General features: G+C 40.3%; 2 protein-coding genes across 4 annotated transcripts; one reads left to right on the forward strand and one right to left on the reverse strand.

Moving 5' to 3' along the window:
• Positions 1-3586: 3586 nt before the first annotated feature.
• Positions 3587-13063, reverse strand: LOC114449500 (CTD small phosphatase-like protein). 2 transcript variants are annotated; one of them, XM_028427221.1, is made up of 8 exons: positions 12353-13062; positions 8005-8162; positions 7770-7802; positions 6725-6826; positions 5958-6014; positions 4980-5072; positions 4352-4537; positions 3587-4072 (listed from the first exon to the last, which is right to left on the reverse strand). In XM_028427221.1, exons 1-8 carry the CDS (start codon positions 12426-12428, stop codon positions 3947-3949), a joined length of 831 nt encoding a protein of 276 aa, XP_028283022.1. In that variant the 5' UTR covers positions 12429-13062; the 3' UTR covers positions 3587-3946. The 2 variants fall into 2 exon arrangements, with proteins under 2 accessions (XP_028283022.1, XP_028283023.1); XM_028427222.1 differs by lacking the exon at positions 7770-7802 and having other exon boundaries at positions 12353-13063.
• An 896-nt stretch (positions 13064-13959) lies between these two features.
• Positions 13960-20460, forward strand: hhatla (hedgehog acyltransferase like, a). Of its 2 annotated transcripts, XM_028428328.1 has the most exons (13): positions 13960-14132; positions 14989-15116; positions 16331-16398; positions 16467-16580; positions 17044-17064; positions 17245-17439; positions 17551-17760; positions 17982-18153; positions 18278-18422; positions 18538-18573; positions 18652-18853; positions 18950-19091; positions 19303-20460. In XM_028428328.1, the coding sequence occupies exons 2-13, from the start codon at positions 15011-15013 to the stop codon at positions 19443-19445; spliced, it is 1554 nt and encodes a 517-aa protein (XP_028284129.1). In that variant the 5' UTR covers positions 13960-14132; positions 14989-15010; the 3' UTR covers positions 19446-20460. The 2 variants fall into 2 exon arrangements, with proteins under 2 accessions (XP_028284129.1, XP_028284130.1); XM_028428329.1 differs by lacking the exon at positions 17044-17064.
• Positions 20461-20784: the final 324 nt, after the last annotated feature.

Here is a 20784-nt window from a genome sequence, read left to right on the forward strand (position 1 = left end):
TAATTTTGCTTCATAGTTTTAGTTCTTGATAAGTTATTAGCTTGTTTTCAGTTTTGAGAAGCTACTGTTACCATTGTCATTCTCAAGGGTCAGCTGAAAGGCCCTTTTACAGCTGGAAATTGGTTGTATTGAGTTGTGGGTACATGCATGGGAATAATAGATTTGCATCAAATTTTTAAGACTGCGCATGTCACCAATTTCTGGTCATTTTAATGTGTTGTCTCTGTAAACCTTTTTATTATTATGACCATTTTCTTCATTTCAGAGAAACATAGGCATCTACAAACACCATGCTTTGTTTTTATCAGTGATCGTAGTCATCATCAAGTATGATTATTTTTCATGTAACATCTGCATGACTTTATCTTTTTGTAGATCAAGATAAAGACAATAGAAAACACAAACACCTGTGTCTGCCTCTTATTTCCAACATTTAGGATACATATTGCACCAAACCAGTGGTGATATATATATTGAAACTGTGACGGTAACAAAGCCTGCAGCTCCATAATAAGCTGCAGGGTATCCCGATGGAAAACCAACTTACTTATGCAAACGTATGCAAACAGAAGTAGGGACGGTCGAGGTTGACATACTTCTGCCTTTCTTAAGTTACCTTGTAAAATTTGAGCAGGCACACCCTTGGTACACAGAATCAACAGGAAGAGTCAGCAACATGATACACACCAATGTAGAGCTATCGTCTTACTACTGAATGGCCTGAACTTTAGCTTTTATGTAGCTCAAAGCAGTAGTATATACAAATTATTGATCATGTGATCAGTCAAGCTGAGCACCAGCTGCCCATCACTAGCTGGTAACAGTAAAGCAACAGCAGAGGAGCAGCTCAACTGAGGTTTTCCTCAAAATCAACTTATCATTTTAAATAAACTGCTGCTAGATCATATAGTCTGCTGACAGATGACAAGCAACAATCCTCCATAAAAATGTGCTTTATTGTGACATGGGAAAATAAATGGCTGAAAATACTCTTTAACAGAACACAGTAACACACTCTCTCTCTCATGTCTTTTGTAAGTTAACAGACCAGAAAACCTCAGTCACAGCAGTCTAAAGAGACGATCTTTGGCCTTATTTCTGTACCATAGCAAATGTTTCAACAACAGACGTGACCAATTAATTCCAATGAGGCCTTTTATTAAAGAAAGAAAATAAAATGATGTTTAGGATGACAACATGCTGCAAACACTCAAAGAATCAAGAACCAAGTGTGTGTTGAAAAGTGAAGAACTTGACCCACCAAGAAAAAAAACAGTGACTGAAACAAGTGTTTTAGAACTTTGGTGTGACTCAATACACAATGAACAATGATTATCAGTGAGGTGATACAAAAAAAAGAAGAAAAAAGCACAAAGACGCTTATGCATACACACATATATATCGAGAGACAAGACTGGACTGAGATTCCTTACCAAAAGGCAAGAGAGAGGGACAATACAGATTATAAAGAAAAAGGAACAAAAAGCTGGATACAATGGGTAATATGCAACTTTTCAAACCAAATACTGACAAAATGTAGGTAGAAAAATATCACAATGGTACAAACAACATTTTCAGAGAAAAGGTAATCATTGAGAGGTTGAGAAGAGTCGACCAAACGTTTCTTATAAAAAGACATTGCACTGAAACCATCATGAGCTGAACACTCAATACCGACACAAATGCTTAATGCAAAAAGAATGAAAGAAATATTTCAATATGCCTGAAGGAGCAGCCTTTTAACTAGAAAAAAAATGTAGGAAATTGTGAAGTAGTGTCACGTCTTTTAAACATGTCACCGTGACCCATAAACCATACAATAAAGCATCGTCAGGGCACATGAACCCTAGATGGCACCACAGAACGCTTTTCCATGCTTCACCTTACCGACAACGTTAAACCATGTGAACCATATATGGTCTACATATATGGTCGATCTGCTGTCACGCTCTGTAAAACACCCCAGATACAATGCTTAAAAAAATGTTGGTGTAACCTTGGAATTGATGAAGAAACATTGCTTTGTGCCCCATAGGCGGTAAGGCATCAATGCCATAATGAGGTTCTTCACAGTCCCTTGCAGTTAGTGTTTCATTTTAGAGCTGGACCCTAACATGTGAACGGACTGAGCACCCATCTGAAGGTTTGGAAGGCTTTCTTCTTCCTTCCTTTCACAACAAAAGCTGTTACCCCATGGCAATGTCGCTCACTAAACAACATCTGTCACCAAAACACAAACTCTGATGTTAATAATTTACATTTCTTTCTTAAAAAATTATCCAGTTTTTGGATTAAATGAATGTCTGGAGGTTCTTTCATTAACACTGAAAGCAACTGCAATAACCAGCTTAACTGTCAACAACTGGCTATCTTTGTCAAGTGCTCTGGACACCCAAAACAAACAGTTAGGATGGAAACTCCCCTCCCAAAAAAGGTTATTGCCATGTAGCTGATTAGCTGATGCTGCAGCATTCGGTTTGCTGGGCTCCTCTCAAATGTAGGCACTGAGGTGAAGAGCAGTTTAAAAAAAAAACAATGCCAGGCCATCACCAATTGTAAATCAGGATAATAGTGTGATTTTAACACTGTCACACAGACTTAGACATTAAACTCTATCCCCGAAAGATAAATCATGAAAAAATAAAAACATGGCACTTGACCCACTTCCTGTAAGATACCAGACCATCTGAAACAACAAAAAGGACACCTTTCCAATGTGTACAAATTTGGAGAAACATCACCCCTTACGGATGAGGCTGCACCACTTGTGTGCCACAAAAAAAAACAAACAAAAAAAACGAGGGCTAGCCATCTGATGAGCATGACATGACAGACGAGGAACATTAAAAACATAAAAAGATTTCAACATCTACTCATCAACAGAATAAAACCTATAATGCTAAACTTACTACAAATGGTTAAACACGTTTAGCTCAACCCCTGGTAAAGATATGAAGCCTGTTTAAAAAAATAATTTCCTTATTTGGCAAATAATAAAAATGAAGTAATGTGAAAGAGACAGAAAAATAAATGGCACAATATTATCTGAGCTTTCAGATCAATTTTTCCAAACACAAAGAACTACTGTACTTGCAGGTGGGGCGTGAGGCTCACAACTGCAAACACTCCTTTGCCTAAAACAAATTAACTAGTTCTACATATAATGAAAGCAGAAAGAAACAAGTCACATCTAAATAATGGCACAAGCATTCTGGGAAAAAAAAAGAATACTATGACACAATTGCCCAGCGTTTGATGATCAAAATAAGTAAAGTAAAACAATAGTATAAAGATACCTCTGTGTCCACTTTAAAGCATATTGTGTGTGAAAAGACTGACGTACTCTGGAAATATGCCATGTACAAAATATTTCCCCATATAAACAACATTCACACAAGGCACTTCATTCAGTAAGAAAAGAGTATCACAGTCCTTTCTACCACCAGAAACTGCCTGCATAGCAACAATATGAGGAAAATAATCTTTTGACTTTTGTGTGGTACCACAAAACACGCCTCTGACAAAAAGATGTTTTTGTTTTTTGGTTTTAAAATAAGCACTTCACCAAATTGTAAAACTTTGCTGATTTGAAGATAGCGACCAGAGTTCATTCCTCTTAGTATTTTGCCCCAGATATTATCAACGTGTGACGCTCTGTTCACTTTCTGATGTGTTTTTTTTTGTGAGACACAGTGCTCCTGGGTTGTTAAATGTTTTGTTTTTCTGATGGCACTCAGAAGGCAGCCAGTCACCAGGAGGGGGGAGCAGGGACAAGGTTACACAAAGGTTTTCCACAGTGAGACTCCAAGGCATCCCCTTGGGGCAGACGCAAGAGGGGAGCGTGTAGGAGGAGGATCTGCCTGAGTCTGAGAGATGTAGTTGTAGAAAGGAACAGAGATTGACAGAGAGCAGGATGGAGAGCACACAGGCGCTGTGGTGTGTCCTGCTACCTGCTTCTCAGATTCTGCAGGACTCCGTAAACCTCTTCTTCTTTGCTGAGTCCCTCAAAGAAAGGCAGCAGGTCCAGGAGTTCTGTGTCATTCATGTCGTCAAACCAGGACTGAACTGGGACCTGCAGAGACAAGATACTTTACAGACCATTCACCAGACATGTAATCGAAGAAGAACTAAACAGATCTTAACGTGACTTCAATAAGTCAATAATAATAAATCTTTCTAAAGAGGGGCCAGTCAATTAGCCAAGAATTATAACAGTTTGTAAAATGTTTGTCATCATCTGTCATACTGCTGTCTATATATTTTGTTTGAGACCTGTATAATATATTTCAGAGCCTATTAGCTGTAGTTCTGAGTTACCAAAAAACAATTGAAGAGCAGCTTAAGAACTTACAGCATTTTCTGGATGGAAAATGTAAGAGGCGGGTGAATTGTCAACAATGATAACGTTGCTGAGCTCTCGGCCCAGTCGGCTGAGGTCTTTAACATAGTTCCCCCTGTGAAAAACACAGGATTCTCTGAAGAGCCGTGCTCGAAACACGCCCCACTGGTCCAGCAGGTCCGCCACAGGGTCAGCATACTGTTCAAGCCACAAAAATAAAAAACAACTATTACACTTCCATACAGAAGAAATGTTAAAACCGTTCTGCTTATTGCTTCAACTAGAAACATAACTAAAAGCCACACTACTATTCCAGAAGGATGCAAAGCACTTTGTCACAGTTATGCTTACCTAACAAGGTAAAGGTGGCACGAAAAGTACTACACTATGACACACAGGCTTGTTGCTCTCAGCACAAGGCGTATTCAATACTACAGAAGTAACAGTTGCATGTCACAGGACTCTCTGTGACTCATTCATTAAACTTACCCATGCATTACTGGCTAAGATACACAAACAGATGGAGAGTGAAGCAGAGAAGCGTGAAAATTCAGACAGCAACAGCAGATGAAAAGTTAAAAAAAACAAAACAGTAGACTAAACAATGTAGAATAGAAAGCATGTCAACACGTAAACATACCTTGGCAAGACTGGCTGTAAAGAGTACACATTCAAAGAGCTCTCCCATCTTTTGCAGGAACTCATCCACGTGGGGTCTTTTCAGAACATACACCTGGAACACAGACCACAGATTTTAGACCAGGTTAAATCCAAAGCTGGCAAGACTTGAAAGTAACATCTCCTCAGGGCTCCGTCATCACCTATCCCATCCCCTTGAGTACATTTCTGAAGCCATGCCCCCTAGACGGATGTGCACAAGCACTGCTGCATCCAGGAAGCTTTTCAGCTTCATGGATCTGAGTTATACTTATAGTTAATGATTCCACTAATAAGAAAACCTCTAATGTTGTCCCAGTAAATGATTAGCATACAAACGTAATACTGTTAGTATTTTAAGTTGTCTAGGTAACATGTCAGCATTAACTACATGCATCCCTGACATATCTGAGGACAAGCTCAAAAGGTCAACAAGATTTAGCATTAGCAATACAATGCATCTAGGCGGGTGCACAGCCAGAGTACGCACAGGGAGAGAGGCATGTTATTGGGTAGACACACCAACAAATTACTATTGAGCAGTCCACTCAAGTGATAGCTTGCACTTTTTACAGTAGCCATTTTGTTTGTTTTGTTTTTTTACCGTTAGGATATCAAGGAATACAACACATACTAGCTTCTGGGTAAAATTGTGAACCCTGGCTGTGATGTTGTGATGAGTGTCAGAGAACATCGACGGGTGAATGTATAACAGTGCTAAGACAGATGTTACATTTTTGAGGACTGCTATGTAAGCGCTCCGGTATGGAGGCCCCCTCTTCGCCCAGTGGCTGCCACCCAGTGCAAGTAATCATGAATAGGCCAACCAGGATACTCACAGCCTATCCTGGATTACTTGAATTGGATAACAGCCATTCACTCTCTGCAGGCTCTTCATACAGAAAGGAACAGAACAGTATATATTTCTTTAAAAGAGTAGTTTATTTGTTACGTAAGTTACCTGATGAACGGTACCATCGATCTCCACTGGAACAATAAAATCAGCATTGCTGATTGGCTGTGAGAAAAAAAACAAGACCATCGCTTATTATCATGTGTTCAAACAGTGTAGTTTGCCAATTGACCAGCAGAGGTCCTGCTAACAACGTAGAAACTAAACCAAATTTACAGTTTGTAAAATCTCTTACAGGAAGAGGAATATAATGAGTATCTTTTTTTTTACCAAATCAACCCCCTACTCAGTGCCCTCCATCTGTAACCTTTATAGCCATTTAGGACGGGCAATAAAGGAGACCTCCTCTGACAGAACTGGATAGAGGGGTCTAGTTGGGTATAAAACAGTTTAAAAGGAGCAGAATCACATCCACATGTAACATATTCTAGACTGCAATAATGCTTGTTAAAGAGAGAGAACACACTGTATTAACTGATGCTGGTTGTCAACAACCTGGAGTGTGGCCTTCTGTCTTTCCTGTTATAATCCTGCTCTCATAAAAGGTACAATCAGTACTTCAATATTGCCCTTGTTCTTACTGCAGCACATCCTCCACCTGCTCATCTCATCGCTTTGTTTACACAGTGATCTAATGGATTCAACACAGCTTTAACTTCCTGTATAGCAGTGACTGAGTTTTGGATTAAAGACAGGTAATTGTAGAGTAATTTCTAGTTACAAGTTCAAGAAATTCAGAGTGTAAAGACAGCTAATGATTTTGTATAAAGAAAGCTTAAACACTGGAGTCAACAGTAGTTTAACCCCCTCCTTACCTTAAATGAACTGTGAACGAGCGTTTCATCCAAGTCAATCACTACACACTTTTTACCGTAGTCAGATATTTTCATCTCTGGCAGGAGGTATTTGGCTGGTGGCTGTTGGAGGACAATGCAAGCAATGTAAGAAACACAGAGGGATAGAATAACAGGCAGAGACAAACAGAGGACATACTGAATACTTTGCATAAGAAATGTGTAAGGCTGAGCAATTAAGGCAAAATCATGTTAGAAAGCAATTCCATGGGAAATGAAGATCAAGCCATGTCTAGAATGATGCTTTTATGGCCCTGTAGCCAATGACAGCCAGTTTCTCTGTGACTGTTTTTAATCCTCAAGATCCTACTTTCTTACAGACAAATGCCATGCAAAGATGTGCAGCTGCTGTAGAAAAGCCTTTGTTTCACTGAGAAAAAAAAATAAAACTTGTCAAACTGTCAAGTTTGAAAATGCCTTAGTATGTATGAACATGATGTGATAAGGTGAAGTGGGAGCCATGTCTCAGTGCAGGATGAGTGCTCTATTAATCTGGACAGATTGGAAGACTATTTACAATACAGTGACCAATGTGTAATTTGAGCAGCTTTTGGGCCAGACCACAAACAAATCACATCTAAGTTCTTCCTTGAATGACATGGGAATTTACTACTTAATATGGAATGCAGACCAAGAGACAATGACCTAGTTTAGAGTTTAATTATTATTTACAACATTACTGTCTGGATAGTTAGCACAGCGAACGGAATTACATCCTATGGAGGCTCCCGTAGAAATTAATACGTTTTACAACTGTCAGAGTGTTAGTGTCCCAGCATACAAACCACCAATTGTCACTCATGCAGACAGAGCACTGAGACATCATTTAAACTCATAGGTGCACATGAACCTTTCTCATAGCCAGGCTACAACTGGCTGAAAATGAACAGCAGTAGTATCAGAGCTAGCGCTCTCTGAGGAGCACTGGAACCCACACAGACAGGATGTGCCAGTGCAAGCCCACTCAGCCTGCATGCAAAGGAAAAGAAAAAAAGGCAATACATACACTAGGGACAGGGATGACCTCGACCTGGTCACACTACAACACAAAAGAGATTGACACGCACATACAGTATGAGAGGTATGAAGAAAAACAAAAAAAGAGAGAAAATACAAAAGGTGATAAAACAGAGATAAAACAAAGACAAAACACTGATCACACAGACAGTTTAAAGATGAAAAACACTTGCAGACAAATATTTCTGGGGTCTATTAGCCTGTCTAGTAGAGCAGCAGCTCACCTTAGGAGGCGATCCATTCTCCTCGACAGGTGGAGGCTGGGAGCTGGTGTTGGTGTTGGATGCTGGAGGTTCCACATTGTAATTGCGGAAGCAGCAAAAGAATGTGCTGAAGATACTTCGGTTCCTCTGCTTCTTTAGGCTGCTGTTCGACTGGGACACTGTCAAAGTAATAAGAGTGGGAGGAAGTACAGTGGGTGAACAAGTGGATATGCAAATCTATGCCCTGTCATAAAAATGGAACAGGCTGAAGCTGGGACATTCTTACATGTGATTATCAGAATGTCAAGGTGCAGAGGCTGCTTAACCAACGGGGGACAAACTATTAACTGTTAATCACAATTTTCCTAAGTGACCACAGTTATGTAAGAAACAGTGAATCATAACAATAGGTGTGATATTGACAGTGTGATTACATGGCTTTTGTGTTGGTTTTGTTGACTGGCCCTGGCAGAACCACTGCTCAGAAAGTAACTCAGCTAGCCGGTTGACTTCATCAAGCGCACACTGTGGCAGTTCGGAGCATGCTCTGCTCTGATTGCAAATCACCTCTCATTCCAGGACTACGAAGCAAGACCTAAATCAGACACTGAGCTTTTATTAATAGTGACAAGTTGAAGGCTTGCAGGCTCCTCCCGCCTTTTTTTTTTTTTTGCCGTTCTCTTCACCTGATTGGCCTAGGAGCCTCCATTTTGAAAGCATGGTTACGTTTCCCTCCCACATTTCAGCTGTCAGGTGAGTGACTGAGGCAGCCTGGACATGTACAAGAGAGGAGGAGAGGGAGGAGGTGGGAGGCCCTCAGACCCCACAGAGCCTATACAAGGCTGCATTCCTCTCCACCCATTAGTCCCACTGCTCTCTCTCCAACAGAACGCTTTGCAACTGAAGACCAGCAAAGAGCAAATAGCATTATGTCATACATGTTGGCATCTTGATAGAGTGCCACTTTGCACTCCTGGTCTTCAACTGTGCCGAAAAATATCCATCATTCAACAACGAAATAACATAAAATAATCATTGACTAATCTTAGAACTTAAGTTTAACAAAATAGTAAACAACCACCAAACACCAGAGCAATAAACTAATATCGGAGATTTGGAAAATCACCAGCACAAAATTATAAAATGCTTTCTTTGCAGGAATCATGAACGATCCACAAACACACATTATCCAGGCTGTCTTGGACACTGTCTCCTTGGGTGTAAATCTAAAAATAACCAAAGCTTTAAGTGTTACTTTTTTGTTTTGTTATTATTAAACTGGACTTTGCTTTTTTATTTTGGACTTTGCAATTTGCATTGTAAAACTGGGACAGTGGGGCAGTTGTTAGCTTCCTGTGGCTTATCACAACAAGCAGCCACAGTATTGATTCCAGCACAAAAGCCTTCAAAATTCCTCAGAATACTGAAAAACACACACACAGAGACTGGCTCTAAAACACACTGCTCATCCCTGGAACAGATGGAAGGTCATAACTTACTAATGAGAATGTGTTAAATTCACGAGTCAGTACCTGCACTTTCATTACCAAAATATGACCATTAAAGGGGATTGGCAAATATTCAGTATTTTTACATTATTTACAGTCAGACAAACACTATAGCGTTGGCTTAGGGTTACTCCAGGACACTAAGAAGCTTATTCACTAAAGCAATCTGCGAATGAAGGTGAGACTGCGTATAAAGCATGTCTCCTCTATAACAAAAAGGTGTGTGAAGAAATGGGACCAATGGCACAAAACCAAAGGATTCTCCAAGAGTTTAAGATTGAGGCAACTGAAGCCACTCAGGTGAGTGGCAAAACATCTTGAGAAAACTACATTATTATTTTTTTTTTTACATGGCCAGAATGACTGAGTCCTTCTGGTCAGATGGATAACCTAAGAATTAAGATTGTTCTAAAAGATGGTATAGTACATTTGTTGTTAATAACCATTTTGCAGACAGTCGTTGCAAGAGGCACAAATACAAGCAATGTTATGATGTCAAACAACAGCACGTTTAAGGAATGGTTAGGAACATAGGTTGGCTACAAGTTCCAACAAATGTGCAATATTTAATTCCAAACAAAAACATGTCCTGATTTTGTTACAAACCATAGAGTGTGAATTTCTTGCAAAAATAATTCATTTATAAAGGCTACAGGTTGATTGTTCCGTCTAATGTGATCACGTATAAAAATTTGTAACTCACTAATGACATAAAAAATATTCTAGACTATACCCTAGTGTGTGTGAGAGAATTAAGAAAATTATCAATGTCGTCTCTGTAAGTAGTTACACTTGGCCTCCAGGTCAGCGATGCCCTGGCCGACGGGACAGCAAGTCTATATATAGGGTCCTGCTTGGCAGCTAAACCAGTGTGAAAGGCAGGCACATGTCGTAAGACAGCCAGTAGAGGAACACTAGGAGCAAAGGTGGTCAATTTTGGTCCAGACAGTTTGGAGCCAGTTCAAGCAATGGAAGACCACCTATGAAATTCCTTTGGACAGCTGGTGAGACAGGCTATGTTAGTTATTTGCCTTAGATAAAGCACAATTAATTACTGCCAATCTAAAAATACGACTAAAAACTGAAATGAAAGCTGCATAACTTCAGACTGAAAGTTATAGAAATATTGTTTAATAAAATATATTTCCAGAGCTTTTCTAATTTGTTATCATATAAAAGTGCACTCACACTCCAACTTTGCCAGAAGAAGTGGGGCCCAGACAGGACATGGCTATACAATTACTTTGGTGACAGTAATATTTTACTTTGCTCCAAGGAAGAATTCTGCATGACTCATTCGTGAGAGAAAATGGAAATAAAGGAAACAATTGCTAGCATCACAGCCCTTCATCCTTTAGGTCAAATGCATCCAGGTTAAATAATAAATTCTCAATGGGTGTATGTGTGTTGTGCTTAACTGAGATAGTCCTAAACATTACAAGAGAGCAGCATTAGCAATGAATGGCCTACAATGGCTCCTTAACCTACTGTGACCTGCCTGAATAATAAAAATATATAAGACTATAAATAGGGATGAATCACAGCTCCACACTGATGCCGTGTTTATTTACTTCTGGAAGGAAAGGAATCCTAGAATGGCATGACATTATTTGGATATAAATAGCTCACACTCAAATTTTATTAGAAATAAAAACTTAAAAACTATTCAATGTAATTTTAACAAACAAACACATTATAACAAAAAGTTGTTTTTAAACTACATCACTGCTGTGGAACTGTCATGTTTTCACTTCTATACATTCACATTGCCTTGGTCAGCCCCCACCTGCAGCAATAATCTCCCTTAACTCCCACATGCCTGCAATGATAATCTCTCATGACGCCCACACGTATTCAAGCCACATAAAATCCATAGTAGTTACTGATGGATACCTTTGTATCCTCAGAGGAGAAGGCATTGTGCTGCTTGAAAGACTTAAGTTCTCACATTACTGATGAGGTTTGAGATGTGATACTGATACACCCCACACCCCACAGACCAGGATGACCCGGAAAGTGTCAAAGTGCCCCAGGAATGAAAATGAAGGGATATTAGTGGAAGAAATGATGTGACCTTCACTGCAGATCAAACACAAGTCCCATCACAAAATAAAATGTGAAATAACTGAAAAGCAAAGTAATGACTGTAAGTGTAATAACAAGGTATGTCTGCTTGTAAACACTAGTCCTGAATCATCAGCCTGATCAGCACAGAATGATGAGAGATAAAACAACTTCACTGTTTACATCACAGACAAAGCCATTTAAACCTACAGTGATGTGAGACAGTACAGCTCATGGGTTATCAAAGTTGTCTAAAGGAAAACAGATATTTCACATCAGACATTCTGGACCGTGGGTAGTTCTCCTCTGTGCGCAGAGACGAGCCTCTGATCAAACCCACAAACTTTTTCTTTTACAGAGGTGATTTACCTGTCACATCATTTGGTCCTTCTTTATTGTCGCATACGCAAAATAAGTGAACAACGCATACATTAAGAAGCAACACGGCGGAACTGTTGGCTTTTACTTTGACTTGGACTAGCTGCTAATGTCAAATGTGTAAATTCAGCCAACTTTAACGGGATAACCCACGCTGGAGGAGCGCACCAAACAAACGTACAGCTAGTTCGATAACTTGTGCGGGACAGGGCCCATCTGATAAACTTGTTGCGTACTTAAGCATATTTTTTTAACCAAATGCAAGTTCGGTTTTCATATTTTGACGTGACAATCACACACAAACAACCAGTGTCTTCAACTACTACAACGACTAGCAAGCGCGATTAAAGCTAATGTCTGTGGAGAAAAGTAGTTAGCCAGCTAGCATTAGTTCTCCCATGTTACTTGACTTTCCTTACCCTTTTCTTGGTTGAAGGATATTATTTCCTCCTCTTTTGGGTTGGAAACCTGGGTTATTATGGACATGTGGTCCATTTAGACGAGTGGTTCTTCCTGCTTTGTTTCCCACAACGTTCTTCGTAGAAGCGCGCTTGGTTCGTTTGCTAGCTACCTGGTAGCTAGCGGCTTAAGACGAGGGCGACCAGCTAACCCACAAAGCCAGGAAACCGTCCGAGGCGAAGTGTTCTGGCAGCGGTGGTAGCCAGCCAGCTAGCACGGTGGTGAATGGAAGCCAGTGAATGGTTGTCATTTATGGCTTTCCGCAAAATGTCATCGCTACAAACAAAGTATGTTTGTGGGCGACACCAGCAGCGTGTGTGGATTAAATACAAAAACCTAGGTTGAATTGCCAACTAAGAGAAGTTAGCAAGTAGCTTGGGTTAGCGAGTTAGCTGTGGAGCTCCAATCGTCCAAAATGTGAGGCCGTATCTGGAACAATGTTGAAAACACCAGGAAGCCCGCCGGAGGATTGTTCTCGTCCAAAAAAAAAAAAAAAAACATGTAGCGACCACGCACTAGTTCTTCGGCGTTAAAGTTGGCTCACACTTTTAGGCAAATGGTTCATATTAGCTGGCCCTACATTCCCTGTGCAACATGGAGGCTTTATGTATTTTGAGTTGCATCTGAAGCGGGGGCACACGGAGTGGGAGGGGGCGGTTTGTTTCTGTGTGATGGATCCTCTCAGCCAGGCAGGCAGCGCAAACTCGCCGCACAACACTGCTCAACCCATGCAGCTGGCTGGACGCGGCTTTCTCAAGCTACCTTTGCTCTGTAATTACTTTTGGTCGCACGCAACACATTACAGCTCTTTATTAATAGCAAACATCAAATAATATTGTACCTTTATTGTAACTATGTGGTGAAACCAAACTATAGATTAAACCTGCGCCGTGACAAACCGCAGCCCGTTTAACAGACCGAGCAAATAGTTGCTGTTAATCCAAAAAAAACGCCTTGATGTGAGCGGTCATTTCCCGTTAAAGGGTTTTTTTTTTTTAGAAAACCCCTGGAGCGCCACCTAGTGTCTAAATAAGGGGGGTACCCTGTGTTCTTAACAAAAACACAGCCTGGCTTTGTCACATCAGTTGCAGTAAGGCATGAGGAGTGGGTGGTTTCCAGCCACATTACATGTTTATTGTGGTATGTCTTAAGATTTGGATCCCTTGATGTATGCTTATTGTAAACACCAAAATTAAAAATAATAAAAAAAGACCACATTCAATATAAAAATATTCAATATTTATTATTATAGGAACAGATTGTGCGGTTTAATTTGAAAACTGATGTTTCAATACCTAAATAATTTATAAAGTAGGCTACCTTTAGTAATTTGCTACCCAATGTGCATACAACGTCAATCAATAAATGATCAATAATTTTAAATAAATAATATTACACACTTTTATTCCGTATTTTTTGCGCATCCTTCCTCATTTTAATCCAATATTCCACAGTGTTTTTGCTCTCCTGATGGGCTCTGTGTGGACCACCCCTCACTGCGGTGCAGTATAGTGAAGGATAAATATATCCCCCCTCCTCCTCCTCCTCCTCCTTTCGTGGAGTCCGCAACATCCTGACTGGCCGAGGCTGGTGATCGCAGGCAGCGGCAGCGGCAAGCCTCCACAGAAACGAATGAATTAGAAAACAGGCTGTAGCCGCCACCCAGCATTTCTTCTGTTTCTTTTTTTTCTGTATAGAAGATTCAGGCTGTAAACAGTCATCTTGACAAGCGGATAGCAGGTCAGTAAAAACTATAGTCTCTGCTGTTTATGAAGGGTTAAATAGCCTATATGGGTAATGTAATCAATGTAAATGGCCTGAGTGTTGGACTCTGTGTGTAACAGTAAACCTGGATTTGTATGCAGGGCGCCTTGCTGGGGTCCTGCAAAGCCATGGTTACATCTTGGCATGGCCATGCCACACTTGTTTGTCCAACTCTTTTAACTTGAGTTTAAAGTGCGCCACATGAAACTGGCGCACACTTAATCAGACAGGAGTGCGCCATTCTTCAGTAGAAAGTCTGTTTTCTCTCTAAGGTGCGCCGTTCTTTGTCATTTCAGTTAGTGCTAACATTTTTCTGTGTTGTGAGAACCCCTCTGAGATCACATAGCACCGCAGCTGCCCTGCTGCACAGCAGAGCAACTGCAATAGCTATAATAGGAAGGAGAGGTAGGGTTGCGCAGCTGACGGTGCTGATTCCGAGGAGCAAGAGCTCTGCAGCCTATTTAAGTCATGGCCTGTCGATCCTAAAGGCTTATTAGTAAAATGTCAGCTCGTTAAAACACCACAGACTCGAGGGGACATGAAAAACACGCCTGTGTAGTTATTGGCACATAGAATATCATATTAATGTGTTCTCACAGGTGTATTGTTTAATCCACTGTTAAATGCTTTACAAATACTAAGTTGATCGCTTCCTGATCTTATTTTGTAGCATTAATCTCACATGTTAAAGTTCAGGCTTCCCTGCCAAGTGCTAATTAAAAAGTTTAAACCTTTTATGACTTTTCAGCTTTGAATCTGTCTATTTTTATACATACTGTTTGCCTTCAGTCAGGTCTAATATTGTGTGGCTGATTGCTTTTCAACCCGTTAGGCTTCCAGTGTTCAGATTCACCATGGGGATCAAGGCGGCCCTCCCCAGATATGAGCTGTATCTCTACACAGCTGTACTTGCTGGGGCACTGATATGGGCAGGCAGTTGGATATTTGAAGCTTCAAGTGGTGAGTGCACACAGTCAAGAGATGCCTAAAGCACATAGAGACTGACTCACAGGTAGAGTTACAAATCAATAACAACTTGACTTTATTGAAGGAATTTATATAGTATTGTTAGGACACTTTTCAAGCAGATGCACCAGCTATAAACTTTAACCTCAAGAGGCCTCAAGAACATACATACTTGTTTTCTGGCGGACTGTCCCTTTAATCTAAAAGTGTGTCAAACAAAGTTCATTTTAGCAGATTAAAAATGAGCACCCTCCCCTCAGGACTTCCTGTAAGTTTGCATTAACATGAGAACAATTAAAGATGGGCCACTTACTTTCTAATTATTCTCCTGATGGAGAGTTCTTCACCATAAATTACACTAAGCCGTCTAATCCCAAACACTTTATCCTGAAATAATACCAAATATTCTGACCTTTGAACTAGCCTCACTGAACCAAGTGTACTGTGTGTAATCTGGAGCCTGGTACTGTGTGTCACAGTCTGTGCTGTGGGACTGGCCATGCAGGCAGAGTCTTGTCGTCAGCCATCAGTCTTTCCTCATTCTGTTTCTTAAGTTCTTGCTTCTGAAAATGGTCATTAATGGCTGCTGTATCTGTGGGTATTCCTGCACGCTACAGTAGCACTGTGTATCCTGGTAATAGAAATCTGGCTGTGTGCCCAGAAGTAAGAGGCTTTCCCTGACTGACCCTCACATTTTGATATCCTTTTTTCACAGCCATTAGTGTAATCAGGCAAAGCTGGAGGAACTGCTGTGGTGCTGCGTGTCAATCAAATTTGTTGCTGTGTCTCAACACTGCTGTTATTATGGCGACACTGATTGTTACAGTGATGTTTTGTTTTGTTTTTTTTCAATTTTTTTTGTGGTACTAATCTATTTAACAAGATTACGACCATAGGAAAGTGGATGTCAAAAATAGAAGATCGCTCAATGAGTACATTATGTAATATGCGGTGTTATCCAATGGACCTAATGTACTCTCACACCCTTTATTCACAATGTGAATAATCCCAACAATTACATAGCTCCAAATCTGACTACCTGCAGGGCATTTTCTTACATTGCATAAGGAAGATGATTTAAAAAATGCTAAAAATAGAACTGCATAAAGCCCAACATGTTCCACCATGATGTAAAACCCCTCTGCTGTATTGATTTACCATTGAGTTTATTTGTCCTGTTTTTTTCCTCCTCCACTTTCTTTATTCAGAAAACGTGAACAGAAAGGCCTTTAAAGAAAGCGTGAAACCAGGATGGCATTACTTTGGCAGAAAAATGGTAAGCTCCTCCTGTACACTGTAGCCTCCTACATCACGTGTTCCTAATGCCCCCTTTCTTTTCCACAGGATGTGGCGGACTTCGAATGGATGATGTGGTTCTCTACATTCCGCAATCATATCCTTTTTGCTCTCACCGGTCATGTGATCTTTGCCAAGATATTTACCCTGGTAGCTTCAAAGGTGCGTGCATGTGTGTGCTGTGTATAGAGAATGAAGAGTTGGTGTGAAAGCTCATGTTGTCATCACACACAGGTATAACTGCATGACTGTATAGAGTTTGTACAGCAGTGTGCATTGTATATAAACTGTATGTGTATGTGCTCTATAAACAGAGGCTTTGCTTCATATGATTTCACTTGGTGTGTGGAATAAGCACTTTAATGGACTGCTGTATTGTCGTGATGTTATCATTATACATATAATTTTATCAGTTCTGTTCTATGGATGAAAATTGATTTAATTTATACTTTATACTGATCTAACTCAAGATCAATTTAATGCATGAGCATGAGTTGCACCCTGGTACACAGAGATGATGTCATATTGCTCTCATTGAATATTTTAACTGTGACATGTGACGTATTTAAAACAGTTAGTTATGTTTTAAACATGTTTTCTGTCTTGTTCCATGCTTACAATGAAGATTGGTATAGATGGATGTAAGGTAACATTAATAAACTTGTGACTCTTGTAACAATTGTCATGTGTTTCATTTAAACCATTTGTTTTAGTTCAACCATTTCCATCCTGATGTTAATACGACAGTGTTATTGTACTAACGCCACTCTTTATTTGTGTTCCACAAAGAATAGTAATAGTAATGAGTTTTCTTTGTTACCCACAGCACAGGTCCTTGATCTTTGGTTTGTATGGTGGTTTGGCAGTCCTGATCACAATGGGCTGGACCTTCATGGCTCTGGTTCTGTCTCATTGCTTCGTACTGTACAGCGTCGCTTTGGTCAAGAAGAAATGGATGTGCTTTGTTGCTGGCCTGACCACACTGGCCTCCCTCAAGCTGGAGCCCTATAACTCCTGGCAGGTGTGTATTGGGAACTAATACAGGAATCAATATACTGTATGACCATTAATCTTTATATTGATATGCACACAGCATGTCATTAACACACAACACCTCTGGCTCTTCCTGCAGGAAGCCTTAGTGACTGGCTCTTTTGACCTGCAAGACATTCTTTTCTATGGAGGCTGTGGCTTCAGCATCATGCGCTGCATGAGTTTTGCTTTAGAAAACTGTGAGAGGAAGGATGGCAACTACACATTCTCTGACCTGCTGAGATACAACTTCTACCTTCCATTCTTCTTCTTTGGACCTATAATGACCTTTGACCGGTATCATGCTCAGGTGAGGTGAAGTTATATTATCCTTGACCATTAATCATTTTTTTCATTTTCACCCCAGTGTTTTTGGGAGCACACACATAACACCTGGCTCTGAGAGTGTCCTTACTTGGCTACTTTCCCCCAAAGTTAACATTTATTTGACATATCATCTGTCAGAATACTGTCAGAATAACAGGACCTGTCCATGGCTCCTTCACAGTACTGAAAGATTTGATTCCGCAGGCAAACAACACTCAGCTGACTCGCAAGGAGAGAGAGATGTGGAACATCACCACTAAGGCCTTGTTACACCTGGGAGTTATTCTGATAGTGGATGTCTTCTTCCACTATCTTTACATCTTGACCATACCCAGTGACATGAAGCTGGTCGGCAAGCTTTCCGACTGGTGTCTGGGTGAGTGAATACCTGATCTGCTGTCTACAAAACTCCAGTAAAGTCCTGATACATGGTCTCAGTGTTAGAGCATTATCTAAATGAAAAGCAGCCCGTTAATGCTCTGTTTTTGTGTGCTTTGCAGCCGGATTGGCTTACTCTAACCTAGTGTATGACTGGGTTAAAGCAGCTGTTATGTTTGGTGTCATTAACACTGTGGCTACACTGGACCACTTGGACCCTCCTCAGCCTCCCAAATGTATCACCATGCTCTACGTCTTCGCTGAAACGTACGTGCACCAGCTCTGCCAGTCCTAATAAAACACACAATAAATGCAGTTTATTTTTTTTATCTGCTAAACATGTTGTACAAGTGCTAACAATGGAAATGTCCGTCTTTTGTAGGCACTTTGACAGAGGCATCAATGACTGGCTGTGCAAGTGAGTGTCTGGATGTAAGTTTATAAGTTTACAGAACGAGCCTGGATTTTAAATTAAATGTGATTTGACCATTTGCAGGTATGTCTATGACTATATTGGTCAGAATCATGATAACATCTTTAAAGAACTTGTGGCAACCGTATGCACTTTTGCTATCACCACTTTGTGGTTGGGCCCCTGTGAGCTGGTTTACATCTGGTCCTTTTTCAACTGCTTTGGCCTGAACTTTGAGCTCTGGGTGGCCAAGTTCTTCTCCCTTCCACCGTTTTCCACCATAGAGGTGAGAGATTATAAAGATCCACCAACATAATTTGCTGATTTTATGCCTCATGTCTTATTCTTTCAATACATTGAACTGTCGTACTTCTGTTTCTAGCATGTTATGGGTGAAGCCATGTCACGCAGGATCCGTGGACTGTTCAATGCTGCCAACTTCTGGGCTATTGTCCTGTACAACGTGCTCGCCCTGAACAGTTTAGAGTTTGCCAAACTGGTGGGCAGAAGAATGATTTTCAAAGGTAGGAATATTTATATTTATTATATTATTACACACCGACAGCAAAATAATCTGAAGATGTTCCATCCTTTAGAGGTCACATGACTATGCTCAGCACTATATGCAGCTTTCTGTCACAGCATAAAAGGATTATCTGCAGTTTAACGCCTATTCACAGCACAACGACGGCTTTAAATTCACACTTGCCTGCTCCTCTTTTTGTCCTTTTGTAGGTTTCCCTCTGTCCACCCTGTCTGTGTTACTCGTGACCTACTGTGGTGTGCAGCTGGTGAAGGAAAGAGAGAGACAACAAGCGCTGCTGGAAGATCCAGAGCCGGCGAAGCCAGTGGATGCTGGCAAAGAAAAAGCAGAATAATCAGACAGAAAAACAGTTCACAGACTTCACGGTCACCAGGTCCTCACACAGTTCCTGCCTCGGCCTTGCAAACTGTAACAGAACCCGACTGTGACTGCCACTCAGCAACTGTATTGATCACAAGCCGGTGTTTTTGCTTTTGTTTGTCAGAAGTGAGGCAATGTTTTGAACTGTGAAATGTACTCAAGTGCACTTGCTGTTGATAATCGACACAACCTTTGGCACAAACCCCCACCCATGGTGAATTTAGTATTTTATCTGCATTAAGCTTACCAAAAAATGAAAGTACTACATCTAATAGAAATATTATGACATGCAGCATTGTAAAGGCACAGCTACTGTGCTCGGTGTGGTTGTGTCCTCGTTTGATTTTTCTCAGATTTGGAGAGCCTTTCTTTTTCTATCTTTTTTTTTGTTTATTTTAACCATACGCTGTCTTAATGTTTTGGTTGATCCTAATTATGTGTAATTATTAGTCACATTGAAAGGGTTAAAACTTGAAAAAATGTCAGGGTGCCACAAGTGGAGTGCAATAAGGAAAACAAATAAAGGGTGCTGTGGAGATCCTCCATATAGCTTGCAGCTGATTTAATGTATATTTGCTCTACTGTCACTATAGGCAACTCACACCGTATTAGATAGTCTGCTGTATTGTAGTGTTGAGAATGAGCTAGCTATGTTATGATGCTGAAAAACAGAATGTAGTTCAGTCACTGAAAACTGTCCATAGAACGACTGCCTTACTCCATCACCATACTTTCCACAGGAGACTTTAAACATGTCTTTCTTCTGCCCTTTTTAACATCATTCAGGTCCTCAGTTTACTATGAAAGGCGACAGACCCAGCAGGGAAGATGGGTCAGTCCTATCCTGCCTGTCAACACAACCTGCTGTATCTTCAGTGCTGCTTCAGGCAGAGGATGAAAACTGTATGCAGTTTGTAATGCCTTTGGGGTTTTTATTCAAATGTCTTCATTTCAAATGTTTGACTTGAAATAAAGTTTTGTTTCATCAAGAAGTGACACTTCAGCTGGTTGTTTGTGAGAAGATTCAGTTCAGTGTATGACTGTTTTACATTAAGCTTTTGTGACCGAGAGCACTAATGTTATTTATTGCCACAAGATGGCACAGTTTGATCACAGGTTGTCCTAGTCCTAGATAGAGCATATCTATCTATCTATCTATCTATCTATCTATCTATCTATCTATCTATCTATCTATCTATCTATCTATCTATCTATCTATCTATCTATCTATCAGTTTCTATCAGTTATCTCATGGCCATTTCTTAAGAGGATAACATAAAGTGACAGTAATAGTAATTGTGTGTATACATATG

Source organism: Parambassis ranga, chromosome 17 (assembly GCF_900634625.1).
Source record: "Parambassis ranga chromosome 17, fParRan2.1, whole genome shotgun sequence".
Lineage (NCBI taxonomy): Eukaryota > Metazoa > Chordata > Actinopteri > Ambassidae > Parambassis > Parambassis ranga.